This window comes from Hermetia illucens, chromosome 3 (assembly GCF_905115235.1).
Source record: "Hermetia illucens chromosome 3, iHerIll2.2.curated.20191125, whole genome shotgun sequence".
Taxonomy (NCBI): Eukaryota; Metazoa; Arthropoda; class Insecta; order Diptera; family Stratiomyidae; genus Hermetia; species Hermetia illucens.
In genome coordinates, this window is record NC_051851.1 from 51,521,914 (window position 1) to 51,541,846 (window position 19,933).

General features: G+C 37.9%; 1 protein-coding gene across 1 annotated transcript; it reads left to right on the forward strand.

Annotated features, from left to right (window-relative positions):
• Positions 1-200: 200 nt before the first annotated feature.
• LOC119653039 (phosphopantothenate--cysteine ligase) lies at positions 201-19,695 on the forward strand. The gene is made up of 5 exons (XM_038057495.1): positions 201-607; positions 13,192-13,635; positions 13,687-13,872; positions 14,230-14,367; positions 18,439-19,695. Exons 1-5 carry the CDS (start codon positions 476-478, stop codon positions 18,481-18,483), a joined length of 945 nt encoding a protein of 314 aa, XP_037913423.1. The 5' UTR covers positions 201-475; the 3' UTR covers positions 18,484-19,695.
• The last annotated feature ends 238 nt before the right edge of the window (positions 19,696-19,933 follow it).

Sequence of the window (19,933 nt, forward strand, 5' to 3'; positions counted from 1 at the left end):
GAGTTAAAAACGATGCCGATGTTAATTTCGTGCCAGCTTTATAACCGGAAACTACGTTTTCTATTTGAATAATTTTCCGTTTGTTTTCAGGTTGCCGTCGCTGGCCACTGAACCAAATACACAGGTACTGGCAATACATCGTGAAACTGCTCGAAAAACTCATCAATCCAATCAGCTGTTTCATTCCAGCCACTCATCTGACAGCTATTTCTGGTGTTCTTGGCGGTCGTGTTCCTCGAGGGCCGTGCGCTTGTCCGACTTCTGCCTTACGGGTTTTCATTGCTCCTCGTTCGTTTCTACTAATTTGGCATTAATTGACATTGTGTTGTCCGGTTACCTGAGGCGTCGCGCAAACTGCGAGTTGCAAATCGTTTGAAAAAAAGCTATTAATCTGTGTTTGGGGTGGAGTGTTTTATCGTCAGTGGTTTCGGTCGAAGTTCAAGTGGTCCACGCGTACGAACCTCTTGTGAGAAAAATGTCACAAACCCATTGGGAGGAATTCTATGCAACGCATCTGCCACCAACCGATTTCGAGGATAATCGATCGTTACTGAAGGAATTCTGTGACCGTCACAACAAAATTAAAAGCAACGTTGTCCTAGTTACGGTGAGTGGATAAGTGGGTTACAAGTGGTTCTTCAGAGTGGGGTTGATGTGACCGTCCATTGATGAGCTTCATAAGTAGCTCATTAAGCATATGCTGGAGAGAAAGACGACAGCAAGCGGATCGCTGGTCCTCGGGTAGATTTGAGTGTATTTAATGAGCGTCCTTGCATTCTTCCTGGTTCCCACCCCCACACGCACTTCAGAGTCCAGTGGGGTGAGAATCAGCTTTTTTGCTGCAAACACTTTTCCCGTATTGTGTATATATTTTACCATCACCTGACAACATTGGGGGATAGTGCTAAGGACATGAATAAGTACGCTGGGTAGGTTCCTACTGGGCTGGCCAGTGTGTCTTTAGGTTCTGAAATCTGATATTTGAACAACAGAATTTGCATTGTCCACCTGGGGGCAATTTCGCTGCCTTAGGCCTCCTTTCGCTATCCAATTAGAGTATTTTACTTTCCCATCAATGAAAAACATTTAAATTTTTGAGATTATATTTTCCTCTGATTCATACTACTATTCAGGGATTGAGGGTAAACACTTCCACGAACAGCAAGCCGTGGCCCTAGGAAAAATCATCTCCTTCCCAGAGCTAAACGGTTTTGTGTTTATTCGACGCAGTGGGGACAATGACGTATAGAAACCTTAGGAAAGGATCGTGAATTGACCTACGTTTCCTTTATTTTTATGTGCAACTTACTGCCCTGAATGTAACGAAGCAATAATCGTAAAAGTAAAACGATATCACACTTGCCGTTGGTGCTCTAGGCTTTCGCAAGTAAATTTTTTGATGAGGCGGCAAAATGTGTCAGGGGAAGTTGGAATAAAATTTCTTCGGTTTCATTTCCAGAGACTGAAAAATTGGAGGGATGTGCCTACGTTATAGAAAACGCGAAATCTTTATACAAAATGTGCTATTGTTGATGCTTTATAGGGGTATTGTTCAGACGGAAAATTTTATTCATTCGAAATATCCTGGAAGTAGGCAACAAGTCCAGAATAATTCAGGACATTCCATTTATTTCCTCCATTGCAACTGGGGTATATTTTTCGTTTTTAAAACATTTCCAAATGGGAATTCCGTGGGTACGGAAGTGGTTGGTTTTGCATTTGCAATTACCATTGTTCATTATTTATGCATATGCACTCATGAACAGATAAATAAGAAAGCCCATCGCGTAGAATAATTGAACACTTATTAACCAATTTATGTTTTTTAAAATTATTGTCTTAGCGAAATAATATGCCATTCTTAAATTATATAAAAAAAGGAGAACTGAAAACAAGTCGGGAAACCGGAAACTGGACGCTTTAGATATGAAAGGTGTTGTGTATTTCTTTTGTAAAGACATTTGAGTGCGAATTTGTCCCCCCAAAATCTTGAATTTCCAAAGAAGTGAAACTTTAATCTGTTATATTAGGTTGTTGCATATGAAATGGCCGTTTTGGCAATCAAGTGAAGTTAATAGCGATTTTGGTGTATCAAACCACCACCAGTTGGCGGTGCCGGTGTTGAATATTGAAGTACAAATACTCCTACATTTAACCGAGGAGTCATTTCAGTTTTGACCAACCTTGGGATAATGGAATAGAAAGGAAAAAAGGGATGGAAAAGAGCCAAGAACGTATACTTTGTCTGTATGAGTGCAAACTCGGTCATAAAGCGGCGGAGGCGACCAAAAACATGAACAGCGCATTTGGAGCTGATACGGTAAGTGAACGAACCACACGCCGGTGGTTCGAAAAATTCCGGTCAGGTGACGTAAACCTTCAAATTGGGCCACGTGGACATCCAGGACCATCGATTGACAAGGACCAGCTGTGTTTGCTAGTCGAATCCGACACACGTCAGTCTGTGAGAAACATTGCAGAGAAACTGGGCGTACACTATTCGACAGTTTCCCGGCACTTGCAACAACTTGGAGAGGTGAAAAGCTCGACAAATGGGTTCCGTATGCCCTTACGGAGCTTCGAATGGAAATTTGCAATTCTTTACTCTCCTGCAACAAAAGCGATCCCTTTTGGCACAAAATAGTGACATCTGATGAAAAGTGGATATTATACGACAATCGTCGCCGATTAGCACAATGGCTAGATGCTGTTGAGCTACCGAAGCACATGCCGAAACCGAGCCTCCATCCGAAGAAGGTAATGGAGACTGTTTGGTGGTCTACAGCTGGAGTCATCCACTATTCTTTCTTGGCACCAAGAGAAACGATAAATGCACAGAAAAACTGTGCCCAACTCGAGGAAATGCACCAAAAGTTGAGTATTCAACGGCCGAGATTGGTCAACGGAGATGGTGTGATACTCCTTCACGACAATGCACGATCTCATGTTTCCAGAACAACGGTTCAAAAGTTGAACGAATTGCAGTATGAAACTCTGCCGCATCCACCATATTCACCGGACCTTTCGCCAACCGACTACCACTTTTTTAAGCATTTGGATAATTTTTTGGCGGAATAACAATTGACGAAGGAAGAGGTCATCAAAATTGCCTTCAATGAGTTTATCAACCCCTGAAAATTAGACTTTTATGAAACTGGCATAAATGCTCTTGAATCTCGCTGGGAGAGGTGTTTTGAATCGACTGGCATCTATTTTGATTAAATAAATAAATTTTTGTAAGCTTTACATTCGTTTAAAATGTTTGTACAAAAACTGCCATTTCATTTGCAACAACCTAATAAATTTGTTAGTAATTTTCCAACAAACTTGGTAGGATCAAGCTCTATATTATAGTCTACTCGTGGTTCTCTCTTCTGAACTCTCTGCCTTGTCAACAAATGTCAAAACTAAGACCTTCTTCGAAAAGTACTAATCATTTACACCAAACCTTAAAAAGAGCCCAGGACAAATAAATAAGAACAATCAGTGTTTCCTAAAAATTAAAGTTAAAAAAAATTTAAAATATTTTTTTTTATTGGAAAAGCATTTCTGGATCTGACATTCAGATCGTCGACATTTACATAAAGTTGTAAAAATCGATCGTATTCGAAAAATTTTTATACGAAAACCTGTTTCTTAAAACACCTAACAAGTTTTCGATTGGATTTAGGGCTTTTTAACTAATTCATTCAATCATTTGTATCCGGTAATACTTAATCCATTTTCTCACCAATTGGGAAGTGTGTTTTGGGTCCTTATCTTCTTGCAGTGACCACATCAAAGACCCATTTTTACATGCATAAGGTGCCATGACAGTGTGATAAAGCAGATTAAGTGATTTCTTTACAAATTTTTAACATTTATTAATTCTTCATTATAAATCTAAAACAACTGCAAATCTTCATTTATTTTCAGTTAAAAAAATTCTAAAATTTTATTTCAATTTTTTCTCTAAAAACTTATTCTAGACAAAACTTTGACGCTACCAACAGGTAGGCGAACCATTCAGTTTCACTTTGTGGTGAATTAAATTATTCTGGTGAAATCTTCGTTAATCACCTCGCGCTTCCACACTATCCCACCCCCAGCTGATGCTTGGTTTCAGCGACAAACTCGCCAACCTTTTTCCCCGAAACCTCTGCTCGGTAGACAATAGGCTTTGACCTGGACACGGATACATTCTTGGCCTGCCGTCGATGTCAAGCCTAAAGAAGTACTCCTCTCTATTCACCACTTCACATGGACCCTCATATCGTGGTTGCAAGGAGCCAAAACGTGTGTGCAGACATCCAGGTCCCTGAGGTGTTAGCCTCGTTGAAGAATTATGGCAGGGGTGATTTTAATCTTGCCTCGGTGTCCCGGAGCAAACGCAAAAGCTCCGTGGTGGAAAAGGCTGCCCTGGTATCGAACACAGGATTGCCGGGGAGTCTCAAATTCTCCCCGTATACTAATTCGGCGGAACTGGCGACAAACTCTTGACGATAGGCTGTATGTAGGCCAAGTAAAACGAAAGGCAGGACTTGCGACCACGAGGAGTCATCATGTGCCATTATAACAGCCTTCTGTGTCCTATGCCAGCGTTCCAAAATGTCATTGGATTGCGGGTGGTATGCAGTCGTCCGGTGGCGTTTGAAGCCCGGGAGTTTGCCCTACTCCGAGAAAAGGGTGAACTCGAACTGCATTCCGTAGTCAGTAATGATTTTGGTTGGAACATCAAGGCGTGGGATCCATTCACGACAAAGGGTCTCGGCGTACAATTGTGCGGAAATGTCGGGCCTTCAGGCCACTGCGTGAATCTATCGATGATTGTGAGGTAATATTTGAAGGAGCCAATAATGCCGATATGGATCGTGTGAACAGGCTTTGTAGACCGAGGGAATGAGTCTACCTCTTTCTGTACGTGCTTGGTGACTTTATATGCGCCGTCTCGCCCAGGAGTTAACATCCTTATTCATTCACCGCCAGAAATTTGAAATAATAAAAACTTGTTTTTCCTATTCGTTAACGAGTCTTGTTAGCACTGATGAAGGGAACAAAGGGTTCCCGAAATATCGGTATTTGCAAAATATAAATCAACACTAGCGTATAGGAAAAACAAGTTTTTATTATTTAAAATAATTAATCGCTAGATCGCCAGATCGTCAGAAATATTTATTAGTGACAAGCGGATTCGTTGTCGGAATGCCTGCGTGCTCAAGATCGTGTACTGCATGGAATACTCCCTTGCAAAAAACGCCCGGGATATATGGCCTAGATCCCTCTTCGGAGGTTTCCCAGATTATTTCTGAGGTTTAGCCGAAAAGGGGAAACTCTTGAAATTTGTATTTGGAATTGTCCCTGAAGAATTGCGCCATTCTTCTGTACCTCAGCGATTGACGAAAAATTGACGCGGCAGGTATTTTAATCTCTGAAATGCATGATAAAGCGTTTGCAACTACATTACCCTTTCGGACACGTGCTAGATGTCCGAAGTAAGCTGGCTTATGAAGCTCAGATGCCGACGTTGGCGGGGGATGCTTTGTTTGGCTTCTACTTAAAAACGAAGGTATGAGGCTTGTGGTCCGTGAACACTGTGAACGGAAAGCATGTGCCCTAAAAACTTCATCTGCTGTTGAAGGAATTTGCACTTTTCAACGTTAAGAACAAAACCGACCGTAGCAGGACGTTGAAAAATGTATGATCTTTCGAATGCTTAGACTCTGAAGGACAAGCGACCAAAACTTCAGCCAAGTACACGAAACAAAAGTTACGGTTCCGCAAGGAGAGAGTGGAAGAATCTCTGAAAAATTTACGCCGCATTGCACAGCCCAAAAGGCATCCGTATGAACTAGAAGAGCCCGAAGGGTGTGCATATTGCCGTTTTCGGAATATCTTCTGGAAAAAAGTGAAGCGATGGCGGCTTTACGGTTTCTTACCAGGGCAGAGACAAATCGTCAGACGCTGCCTCACCTCTCTTCGTAGAACACGACATGACTACGAATTATATTGAGCGCAAATCCGCCTTATTGACCAGAGCTTGGCCAGAGTTGAAATATTCGTTTTGAGAATCATTCAGTGTTATTCATCATTCTCAAAATGAATCTTCTGGAACTACAGGGATTCGATGGTACGCCTTGGCTAAGTCACGGCAGTTAGCAAGATTGTGCGCAAAATCGTGGATGAGTGGTATGGGATAACGGTCTGAAATGGTCTTAGCATTCTTTAATCGCCACATGGTCTCCATTGTAGTGGAAAAGACCAGCAGCTATTTAATGGTCTGCAAATACGCTGTTTTAAAAGTGTGTCGCATAATTTCGCACACTTTCTAAAAGATATGAGAGCCAATAGTGCGGATATGGTGATGTACATCATGCCTAGCTGACCGCGAGAGTTTACTTTCTGTAATTATGTTACTGTATTTTTAAACAAGCGTGAATGCGAGGACCGGTTACTCCTTCAAAAATTATTGAAAGACTTATAATAGCGCAGGTGGCAAGTTTATCTGAAGACCTGAGCGAAGTTGTTGCATCAATAAGAGACCTATTATTCTGCAGATCCACTAGCAACCCATAGTGCCCTAGAAAGTCTGCGCCTAGTATGCGACTACTGATATCCGCTACAACGAAACGCCATGAGAACGTTCGTTGTAATCCCAGACTTACGTCTACCTGCCTGTCGCAGCTAGTTTATGTTAATACGAAATCAGTTTGTGATTCCTAGATACCGGAAGAACTAAGGCGTCTGCGCCTATGCTGATCGGGTAATGGCGCTTACTAGCCCGCGATCGCAAACTGCGCCTCCAATGGCCGGAACCAGATCTTCGGGTTACGTCGTCAAAACAGTGGCACTCGTATCGGTTCCGTCCGATCCCCTCAACGAGCGAAAAACTCAACAGCCGAAGCAGAACTCACACCCGGAGCGAAAGCACTCGATCCCCACTGTCGATAGCGAAATGAGAGCCAGGAAAACCCACGGAGCAACAGAAGCATAGTCTGCCCAACTTTGTTTGTTTCAATATTCCTATTTAAATAATTAATCAAATATTTGAAATAAATAAAAAACAAATGTAATTTAGTCTGTAAATTGCTATAATTTACTTGCGTAGTGACGAGCGCTGCACAATATTTCCTTCTCCATTCACAAATAAACTATGGGAATCCGCCACTGCTATCGGCAACGAAACGATGCAAGCATGCAATGCTTCTCATGGCATGCACGACCAGAAGGACACACTGGAAAACTGCACGATGTCGACGCCGCTGATGCTTCGTGCTCCTGGAGCTGCTGTTTTTGCGTTATAATTGTCGGCCGATCTTGCTACCGTTGGATGATAGCTCGTTATAGCCTTATTTGAATTTGAGGCCGCGGGTGCGAATTAATCATTCGTTGTCTTAGTTACTGCTTCTGGGAAAGTTGATAGGGGGTTAGCCATATCTTTAGCTCACTTATCCTGAAATATATCATGTAAAGCGGTTAGTGTGGTTAATCAATCGTTGTGCACTAACGATTTGCAATAAGGTCCATAGCAAGTAGCACACGATTTGATTGATGACGAATGCAGTTTATGTCTAAAATCAGAAAATTTGTTGTGAATCCTTTATGTCAAACAAAATTCAGTAATAAAGAAGTTTGTAACGAAAATAATATAATATTCTCTCTAACGAATTGTACGATTAATCAACGTTCTCACTGTGCATGAAAACACATTTCAAATTCCGTTTAGAATTATCAAGAAATAACCGGCATTCTTTTGGGATATAACTGTCAACACTTAGCTAGTTGAGAAAGTTACAGATGTAGCTTCGAAAAAAGTCTATAGATATGTTCTCGGATTTCCTAAAATAGGATAGTTCAGCTGACGGCAGTTAAATCCTGGAGACTAATCATTCAGTTTGGGTTAGAGCCAGATTCTAACAAGAATCCATTCACTACAAGTTCACTAACCCGCTGAAGGAATAATGGCTGTTTGGCACCAAAAGAAAGTTATTCATACGACATAATCATTCCCAATCATAATGTTTTTGAAAACCTTATACATCTATTGAAGAGACAAATCCACTGAAAAATCAAGCAGGTAGTGTAAGATTGCCGAAGAAATATTAGGATATGTGATCATATGCCGCCCTGTTTTGCCAATACCCTACTGAAAATAAATGGCAAAGGTTTGGATATTCGACGGGGAGGATGTACGAAAAATCATCGAAAAGTTATTCAACATGAAAGCTTGTTGTAAGGACCAATTAAAGCAAACACAAGGTAATACCTTGAACAGAACATTTCGAAGAATGCATACTTATGGAAACTCTTTTATGAGAGTGAATCATACGGAAAGTAGATTTGAATTGACACCTTGTGTCCGGGATTATTTGCCTGATTAGAGCCAGATATGGGAGTCAGTATAAATCTGCGGTCAATATTCCATAAAAATTCTTTAGAAGTGGAGACATTGCTTCATCCCCGGGGTCATCAATAAATGATTCTGTCATGAATAAAAATGCAAACGTTGAGCTGATTTTTCTGGATATCATTTGTAATAAAAATAAATGGTGTCCAATTTTCTACTAAATGGAACACAGTGCGTCCACTGCGCCTACATACCATCGTTCCCAGTTCAATGAAATGCGCTTTAATTCTCTAGTTTCCCCGAGAAGACTACACTCCTCTACTATCCTAGTGAGATATTGAAAAAAATTGAAAAACAAGTCGGAATACCTGAAGTTGTCGTTTCAAGCGTAAAGGTTTTGTGTTCATCTTATGTGTGCAACTCTCTATGCATGTTTTTCCGTTCCTGCAAAGCTAAAAATGCAAAGTACTCCGTCATATATTGCCATACAAAATATGCATATGTACATACTTATTAAAGACATAAAAATTGTACTCAAAACGCATTTCCACTTTACTCTGTGCACGAAAGCATACATAACATACGTACACGCACGTCCATTTTATTGAATACTACTCGAAAATTTGATTAACATCTGCATGTACACACCCATCCATGTCTCCAGTAATTGATGCTGATAAATAAACTAGTAAATAAATAACTAAAAACAGCTATAAAAGAAAAGCGAAAGAGCTTTCATGGATTCCGCCGTTCATATAAGTTCACTATATGTATGATGATGACTTCATACACGTCTTAGAGTGCAATAAATTTACGTAAAATGCAACACTTTGACTTTCCAGAATTATGTCCTATACTATCGCCTAAACTGATGCCAAATTAGTACTTCTTTCGGGTTTTCGGGTAAATTAACTTTATTTGTGGAAAAATCGGAACAAGTTGCATTTTGAGGCCTAGATTTCGTATAGATGCGTCGCTGTGATTTTTTTCAGATTTTTGGGTCAATAAATTCTGAGAACGGGATCTGTCTCACTTTTTGGGGGACGCATTTTGAGCCCTCACTCCCCTATGTTTCACCTAATGTCAGAAATAAGATCACTTTCGGAAAGCAGTAATAAATAAAAATAAAACTAGGTAGCTTGCTCCTACTACAATATATTTGAATAGTTAGTAAATACGTATTTCGAAAGCTACTTACTTTCTTCCTCAGTACTTAAGCTACTACTACTACTACTACTGAGGAAGAAAGTAAGTAGCTTTCGAAATACGTATTTACTAACTATTCAAATATATTGTAGTAGGAGCAAGCTACCTAGTTTTATTTTTATTTAGAAGAACTACAAGCATCGGAACGATAACTATTTTCAGTAATAAATGTTCCACCCCTTTCGCAAGTAGTTTGGGATTCGGAAAAGTTTCTAAATTTTTTGTTTTTTTTTTTTGTTTAAAATTTAAACGAAAAGGGGAAAATTAAATTTGCAATTTATTATAAAGGACATTTATTGGATTACATAATATCGAATTGTGTCCGGATAGCTCAACGCTGTCGTACGAAAGGTCGCGGTTCAAATCTCCCTGGTGGCAGTGGAATTTGTATCTCCGTGATTTGACGTCGGATGCCAGTCGACTCAGCTGTGAATGAGTACCTGAGTCAAATCAGGGTAATAATCTCGGGCGAGCGCAATGCTGACCACATTGCCTCCTAGTGTACCGTTACGGTCTTGAATGAAGTGCTCTAACACACTTCAAGGCCCTGATCCAATATGGATTGTTGCGCCAACGATTATTATTATTATTATTTGGAGTTGTGGATATTCTAAAACATTCAAATCTCTTCGACTTTTAAAATACACATGATGTACGGTGCATTCAAATGTACAAAACATGTTTTGTTTCTTGATTTTGAGTAATTTCTAGCCTAAATTGGGCCTGGATAATTTCTTAATGGTTCTAAAGAGCACAGATTAGCTAGTACCAAGCTTAGCTCTATTAAAAAAAATAATGCTCAAAGAAAATTGTCTAGGCCCCTTCTAAGATATTTATCTCGGTACATCTTATCGCACAACAAACTAACGGTGCACAAAATTAATATAAATTTCATCTGCTATAATAGGTAACAGTACAGTTGTATCAAAAAAGTAAACATTCTTTGAAACAGGTTTCTTTGCTTACCATTATACGAAGCAAATCCAAGGTGGTGGGTTTGTTCACTTATATATGACAGCCACTGTATGTATAATAGAATCAGAGCATACACTTCGGTGGGATAAACCAGACTTAGGGATTTCTCCTGATCCAAGTCATCTGAACTTTACAGAAAAAAATTTTGCTACTACCAAACTTAGCAGTATGTCACAGACCACGAAGGGAACTGTATAGGGTGTCCCGTTTATGATGGTACAAATTTTAATGGTGGATAGTACCACTTGTTTGAGGAAAATTGGTCCATGGAATGGGCACTCTATCTTTTACCGTTACAAAGTGAATAGTGTCAAAAAGCATGACCTTTTAAAAAAAATCACAATTTCCCACTGCCTAAATAATTTAACCCCAGATTTGAAACCATTTTCGGAAACTACATAAAATTTCTTATACTCCATTAAAATGTGTACCATCACAAACGGGACACCCTGTACAGCTCCCTACTACCCTACCCACTGCTTTCTATTATAGCAGGTGAAATTTATATAAATTTTGTCCGCTGTTAGTTTGCTGTGCGATAAGAGGGGGTGGACACGGGTTTTGGCCTCGTCAAAAATAAGTAAATAAACCAAGTTTAACTGATTTTTTTGTTTGTTTATAAGACTAAAGTAAAGTAGTTTTATTTATTAAAAACAGTTAATCAACGCAAATAAAAAATAAGTAAAAATAACACAAGTGTTTTTCGACTAAATAAGAACAAACTTAATGTAAAAACATAATTTTTTAGGTTAATTAGGAATTTAGGGCAAAAAAATGCTGAATGGAGTATGCCTAAGCGCAGGAGAACAAAAGGTCCCCATAATAAAGGTGAAACTTTTAGAAGTAGATAAATATCAAAGGAAATCTTTTGACATAAAATACTTTGGAATGATGAATCGATGATCCGCATGAGGTATAAAGTGGTCAGATGTAAGTTTTGTGCAAACGTGATGAAGCGTTGTCCTTTAAATGTACAAAACCATCCTTCAAGTCTGATGATAGTTTGGGGGCGTATTCCTACCAATAGAGTGGGCAAAAGAGTCGTACTGGGAAGCAAGGTAAACTCTCAAGTTTACCGTGATTTGCTGAAAAATGTCATAGTGCCGGAAGGAAGTCTACAATAGATGTGGATTTTATTCTGCAACTGGATAATGCACCAAGGCCAAAATTGATGCAAAGTACATATTTGAGTGGATTTGATCATTTTGAAGTAGTTACCTGAAAGCCTTGATTTATGGACCATCGAAAATGGATGGGTGTGACTAAAAACAAAAACATGTGTGAGGGGTGCCTGAAATTTGGCTGCATTGAAGGATCTAATTTTGAAGCCTATTTTTCTCTAGAGATGTGTAGAAAGTACCTGCTGTCTTTACTAAGTCGGCTGGTAAGGACTAGCAAAATAATGCCGTCCATTGTGAACCTTAAAATTGTTTTCTTATTTATGGCCCATAAAATTCTCCTCTTTTCCCATTGTAATCACTTTTGTAAGGAAATCGTTGATTTTTAATTTGATTTTATGTTATTAATTTAGTTATTGAAAGATTGCATTTTCAGGAAAACTTGAAAAATATGAATTTGAATTTCAGACATGGGTTTGTTCACTTATTTATTACAGCCTCTGTATATCAATTAACTCGGCAGCGTCCAGGATTGTTGGGGTCTTCCGTATTAAAATTCATCTATCGCAACTCGTAAGTTATGTATTAGTTTTGAAGTAGTGATAATTAGACATTCCTTTATTGAATCGAATTCAAGGAGGGTTAACCTAATTGGAAAAACCGCTTTCACTGCCTTTATATAAAACACCATATGGGATGCGATTAGCATTTGATGTTGATGATTCTACCAAAGTGGGATATTCTCTCTGATAACGTTTATCTGCCTTATCTGAAATATAGAGTTAATTGGTATGCATTTCATAGAACATCTGTCAATTTCTCTGTGATTATTAAATTCATTTGCCCATGCAAGAGTAGGAAATAGTAACAAATAGCAATAACGAAACAATTTAAATTCAAAAATAAGGTTACGAACCTAAAGTAGTAGATGGGAATATCGATTCAAATGAGACCGCGATTTTATCGTTTTATTATAATTAATCTCAATCGCCGCTCAAATGTAGGTGACGTTTATAGACGAAAAAAGTGTGAACTTTGTGAGAATAGCGACAGCTGAAAGGACTATAGCCTTCAGTCGTCCTTAACCTCCTAAAGTCATCGTCTCCACTGGCAGTACGAGGAATACAAGGAAAAGTTTTATTTGCAAGCGTAATTCGTCCTTTGATTGCATCGATTTCGTTGTTGTTGAATATTGTGAGCCCACAAAAATGTTGATTTTATGTCGCAATTTGTCTCATTGGAGTATTCTCAACCAATTTTTTGCAGCTCCTTCGAAAGTCTTTGGTGTTCGCCGTCGACCGTGTCCGTATTTTATTAATATAGCCGACTATCCATTTGAACGCCAAATCGACATATTGTCATTTTGATATTTCATTTCATTAACTTATAGAACCAATAAAAAAATAAACTACGTTTCTGCAAGCCAAGTAATATCGAGTTCAAAAGAAATTCGATATTATGATATTTCCGAGCTAGCGACAGAACGTATGCCATGATACATACTTGTGCAGTATATGTTATTTCACGAATTTTTACCGTTTCCTAAGCAAATTTCTATTTTCTTTTCAGTCGGGTGGCACAACCGTGCCCTTGGAACACAACACCGTACGTTTTGTAGACAATTTCAGTGCCGGAACGCGTGGTTCCGCTTCGGCGGAATATTTTCTGGACCATGGATATGCTGTGATCTTTATGCATAGACTAAAATCCTTGGAGCCTTTTACCAGACATTTTACTGGACAACAATTTTTGGATATGTTGGAGCTACATGAAAGTGGACCGAGCACTACAATAACAGTGGATCCAGATAGCGTTGATGTTCTTGCGCCCATTTTACAAAAGTACAAAAATGCCCGCGAAAGTCAGATGATATTGTATATAAGTTTCACAAGTGTTGTTGACTATATGTGGCTGTTGAGAGCTGCATGCGAATGCTTAGCCACGTTCGAACAACGAGCACTTTTGTACCTAGCAGCTGCTGTTTCTGACTTCTACATTCCATCCGATAAAATGGTATATTTTCTATTTGATTTGTTGGTTTTTGACTCTGACTTTTATTTGTAGCCAACGCACAAAATGCAATCAGGGCAGGGAGCCCCTGTTATTTCCTTACAATTAGTGCCAAAGATGCTTGCGCCACTTGCGAGCCTGTGGGTACCCCATGCGTTCGTAGTATCATTTAAACTAGAGACGGATGAAAGTCTGCTGATAACAAAGTCTAGAGATAGTTTGAATAAGTATAAACATAAGGTAAGCCATATTGTAAGGCAATTAGTAACGAATAGTGCATATTGCAATTCATATGCATTTATAAAATTATTTGCCCATTACGAGAAATTTCATGTAGTGGGGGTTTTTCTGTTTCCAACATGAGACACATAAAATTCTTGCTTTTCTATAAGTGTTGACATCTAAACACACGTACTCGATGTAAGCATTCAATAAAGGATCTATGAGGAAGTATAATTCTCTAATTTATTTCCTTTACATTGACCGCTAATTTGTCATGAAAAAACATTCCAAACAAAACACCTCGTACGAGCAGGACATATTATCAGTGTAATCAATCAGTACGTAATAATAATAAAACTCTCTTTTATTACACAGCTGGTAATTGCAAACATCCTACAAACACGAAAGCATCGTGTTGTATTTGTAACACCAACCACCTCCTATGAGCTACATTTAACGCGTGAACAAGCATTAGCTGGTCTCGAGATCGAAGAACCTATCGTTGCCGATGTCGTAAGTTCAAAATAATTATTTTCTTTGAAATAGGGTTGCCGTAACTTTTCTATTAGTTTTAGTTTTTATTTAGAATAATCAAATTTCGGCTATTTCTACTCAAAAGGAAAAATAATTGTCCCCAATATTATAGTTTTGTAATTAATTTGCGACTGTGGGTGGAAGCTTCGTTAAACACAGACTATTCGAAACGAAATGAAGAGGAATATAATAGAAATAGTTCCCATATTTTTTTTAGCGAATTGTTTTTTTTTTCTGGATACATTACAAAAATATGCTTTCTACACATTTATAGTGTATGAACTAGAGAACGACCCAATAATTTCAAGCAAGCCTCGGCTTATAAGAAACACAAGATTATGAATGGACTATAAAACCACTGTACGAAATAATGAAATTAATCTAAATATATAAAATAAAGTCGCCTTAGTTGCAGTTATAACTCAAGAACGGTTGGTCACTTCCGAGGAATGCACAGGCCGCTTTGTGAATGGTGTCTTTAACTTAGTTGTACGATTCTTCCACATTTGTAATAGTTGGTAATCGCGTAAATGAGCTCAATTCTTGTTTCATTTCACGAGATCGCCACCATTTAATACGCGGCAGGCCGGTGCTATCCTAACGCTGTTTTCATTCGCATCAACGGTCGATGTTGAGGTACAATGGTCTCATGGAACGGCTTTGCAGTCAGTGACGGATTTCTTTTTTTTTTTTGAAAGTATACATTACCATTAATCACGAATCAAATCGCATTTGTTTGAAGAATATTCATATAGTTGAGTGCCTCTACAGCATAAACATGATCGTATTATTTAAGGGCGGGGCTATGATTAAGTACAGATCTTTCGATCTTGTGCCCCAGTTTCTAAACTCGCTTTCTTGACACATTTTCGAATTCATCTTTGCGGTTGTTCCTCTGCTGTACACTTATAATTTGCTCGTCATTAAGTGTAGTGATATTAAATTGCTCATTGAAAATGAGGAAAAAATAACAATTAGGAAGAAGAGTTTGTTTGAATACCTCAAGCTCCCCCAAAAAAAGCGAAGTTTTCATTTCTTGGAGAATTATTTTTTTAATCTTTTTTGAAAATTGTGACATTTTTTAATTGCCATATTTTTTGTATAAGCATCGCAGGTAAGATCTTAGCTGCTTTGTAGCTTTCGGGCAAGGGATAGTTGAATCAAGTGCCGCGCCCGCAAATCGGTTTGAGAAGTGTTCTCCACTACCACTTCTGTCTTCTAATCAACACGTCTATCATCTGGCTTATGCGCCAGCGTAATTCTTCGTTTAAAATTATTTCGGGCCAAAGTACCTCGCTGATACGGCGAAGACAGGTGTTCGCAAAGGTTTGGAGCTTTCCAATGATAGTGACAGTCACTTTCCATATGCGGCTTTTATATTTCAGACAATTTCTCTCCTTATGGAAAGATATCATAGTCGATTGAAACTCTTCACGTCGTCCGGACAAAGCAAAATAGAAAACCCCACCAATAGTAAAAAAAAATAATATCTGCAACAAAATGTAACCCAGGGAAAATCCGCATTGGACTTCAAACTCCTCTTAGATTTTACCTCAATGAAGCATGCGAAGCTTTCGAGATGCTCTTTGACGCATTCCGGGATAATTTTAGCTAATATCCTTGCGAGGACACCACAAAAAATAACCAAATGGCTCTTTTAGCTTTTTATCCAGTATGACATTTCACATTGATTTCACATAACTTTTGAAACAAATTTTCTTTACTTTTCTTTATTTGTCACCATTAGATTTGGCACGAACTGCTGCTTCATTCGTTTTGAGAATGAAGAGGGGTCCTAAGTCCGCATCAACTTAATGCAGGACCGGACCAATTGCTGCTTCATGTTTGGATTTCATTTTTCTGTATCGATTGCAACGGATGTTTTCAACTCAAAATACTGCAATTATGCTAACTGATAATTTTGATATCAAGATCATCGAACAATTAGTTCCGAACCCATAGTATTATAGAAACTAAAACCTCCTGCCTATGTACGCTTCAATCGGACCTCTGCACTTTTTAAGATGTTATGTGTAACAAAACCTTATTAGAATCGATTCAATGTATGTCTGTCCGTCTGTTTCTTTTCAGGACGAACTGATTTCCCACAAAGTCTTCTTCATTTTCGCTTGCTGACAAACTCATTTACGTAGTTTCTATCCTGTACGCGAATGTTGTTCCTCATACCGAATGTTATATGTAATGACGCATAATTGGCAGCGTTGAGTTGTAATGGAATCACTTTTCATATGCTTAGAAAATGTTTAATATAGTGTTAGGGTGAAAAAATCAAATGGCAGAATGCAAATACTTCAAGTCTATCCGTTATTAAGGATAAGATGACTGTTATCGTTGCCAAGAGTTATTCTGGAATCAATAAATGGCAGTGAAATGAGGATCCATATTCGGTTTGTTTTTCACCATGAACAATAAGATCCGCACAGAAAAGAGTGCGCTCTGTTCTTAAAATGTTCAGTGTCCACGCCCCATCTGATGCGGCACGATTCTGTCCTGCGGGGTGAGCCGTGCCGTACCTGATGTGCCGATGATGAGTTGTAGTTCTCTTTTATAGGCCACTGCCAATAATACCCGTTATCGTTTGGGCACTGAATGTGATAGGCAGAGAGATGTTTCTACATTTTTTGAAAATTATTATAGCTGTTATCGGAGGTAGAATCTCAATAAACATCCTCGTCTACAATACCTTGGATTGTTTGTTTTCCAGCTCTTCGAGGTAGCTAGCAAAGCATATCGGTATAAAATATACAGGGTGTCTCGTTGACAATGGTAGAAATAATACTGGATAGTATCACTGGTTTGAGAAAAATTAATAGTGATAATCAAATTGATAGACTAGTAGCTTCCTCCAAACTACAATTTTTATTTTTCAATGTAGATATATATTTCGGGAGCAACTTACCCCTTCATCAGTACAAAGTTACTTACTTAGCTTCCGAAATATATATCTACATTGAAAAATAAAAATTCTAGTTTGGAGGAAGTTACTGGTCCATCAATTTGAGGCTAAACTACAAATAGCAGACAATATCTAATCTCTTAATAATAATAATTGTTGGCGCAACAATCCAATTGGATCAGGGCCTTCATTCAAGATCGTAACGGTACACTAGAGGATTACAGTATCGTATAGGAGGCAATGTGGGCAGCATTGCGCTCGCCCGAGATTGTTACCCTGATTTAACTCAGATACACATTCACAGGTGAGTCGACTGGTATCCGACGAGCAAATACCACTGCCACCAGTGAGATTTGAACCGCGCGAGGAAAATTGGTTCATAGAATTAGCAGTCTATCTTTTACCGTTATAGAGTTATAACGTTTTTCGTAAATACTTTCAAAAAGCTTGACCTTCCCAACAAAATTACAATTTTCCACTCCCTCGGTCATTTAATCCCAGATTTTATACCATTTTCATAAACCCAGCCTTGAATTCTCCCTTAATTTATTCCTAAGACCAACCCGCATTACTATCAATAAGACGAATGGGAACATCACAAAAATTAAAATTCTCTCTCTTCTTGGTCTGTCTCTATCATTTTCAGTTAAATTTCAAAATTTGGTCGTTCTATTGTTTTCAGCTTACAGTGTCGGTGATATAATCCATAAGTAAGTTATTAACTCATCAAAAAGCTGCTGTCTTATTGTTTGTTTGACAAATTGAAGTCAATAACTTCAGCTTTTCACTGCGTCTTGCCCTTACGAGTAGTTTCATTTATTTCCGGTGACTTTTGGATTTTGTTCACAAGCGTTTAATTAGCTCTACTTGAATTTTAGTATCCCTTGACAAGTTCATCTTGGAATTAGATTTGTGACGTTATCCGTTGAATCCTATGGTTTCCAAAGGATTCGCGAAAAAGAGGTTTCCTTGAAAATATTGTCTTTGGAAGACAAAGATTACACAAAATTTGATCGTATTTTGGATTTGAGGTCGCAATAACATCACAATCCTTTTAGTACATGCGGCAGCCCTTATTATTCTTTCACTATTTCAAGCATTTAATATCTGTCTGACTTATTTTCTTCATTTAGGTTCGCAAGCACGAGGAGTTCATAAATTCGGCAACTCGTCAATGACCCCAGCGTCAACCACGACACAATATTCAAGTTGATTGTCGCGTGACTTCACCACATTTTTGTCGACTTCTTAATCCTGGGGTGGGCCGTAAGTACTAGAAATCGTAGAACTGATAGGATTACTGAATGTGCATGCAATGTAAATAGGTATAAGTGAAATAGATAATGACAAGTGTATGAAATGAAACTGATAAAAACACTTTATACATATATATAAAATAACTACGTTATTGAGGATGTCGACATTCACAGTGAAATTGAATTTCACTTTTATTATTGGTCCTCTAGGCGGGTCTTTAAAATGACAAAATTCACACTGACCAAAAAGTATAAAGGAGCACTGATGAAACAATTTAATGAAATATTGATTCTATCTACTTTTACGTTTGGCAAGGGGTTTCTCGTAGAATATTTTAAAAACTTTGATTAAATTTTGTTGAATTTTGCTTGGGTATAAATGACTAATATGATACAAATGGTGCTTCTGTATAATTTTGACACGGGTGTTTTATAAAAAATCATATTTTAATGAAACATAAAATGTTCCAAATGCAACAAAAGCAAAATGTAATTTTGTTACTGAATTCGTCCAGTGACGCGCGTGCATGGAATTGAGATTCTATTAAATGTTAACATAAATATCGAGGGTCGAATGGATTTATTTTCATTTTATTTATAAATTATGTGTGGGTTTTATTTATGCATTGGGAGACTGAAATATGTAAAAAAGTGAAGAACAACAAAAGTAGAAAAATGATACAAAAGCACATTTAGCAACTAGTGTAAAGTAGAATGAAGAAACAAAACGTTGACCAGTTTAGTTTATAAGAAACATGTTTAGAAGCTTTGATATAGTCCTTTTATATAGCGACCTTTTTTGTCGTAGGAAATAAAAACATACAATTTCCAACATGTAAAAACTTTATCGATGAATAGTAGTGCATTGTGGACGAAGTTTTCTAGAGGTTGTTTAGTACAAATTATCCTAGTTTTTCAGCAAACGCCCTTAGATCAATCATTGCGTATTCTTCGATAGAAAAGATAAATATAGCTGAAAGAATTGCATCATGAGTTTCCACATTGTTCGATATATTTTTTATTTTGAAATGGAAAATGCTATGTATCAGTTTCTGGAAACTTATTAAATTATTATTTTTCAAGACGCTTTTAAACGATATGTTCTTTGATTCGAAAATAGCCTAGATAATGCAGATAGGATCTTCATAAGGAGATTTCAGCATTTTTTAACAAAAAAAAACGAAAAATCATAATTAGCATAGATATGAAAAATGAATAGGACAATTTAATTATTTTATTCGTTATTCTAATCTGCTCCCTTTCTTCTTTCTCTGTGAACTCTGTTTTAAAATGAACTAAAAAAAGCTAAAATAAAATAATATTCGAGAAATTTTTAACAGAAAGTTGGGCGTGGTAGTCAACTTTTTCTCTT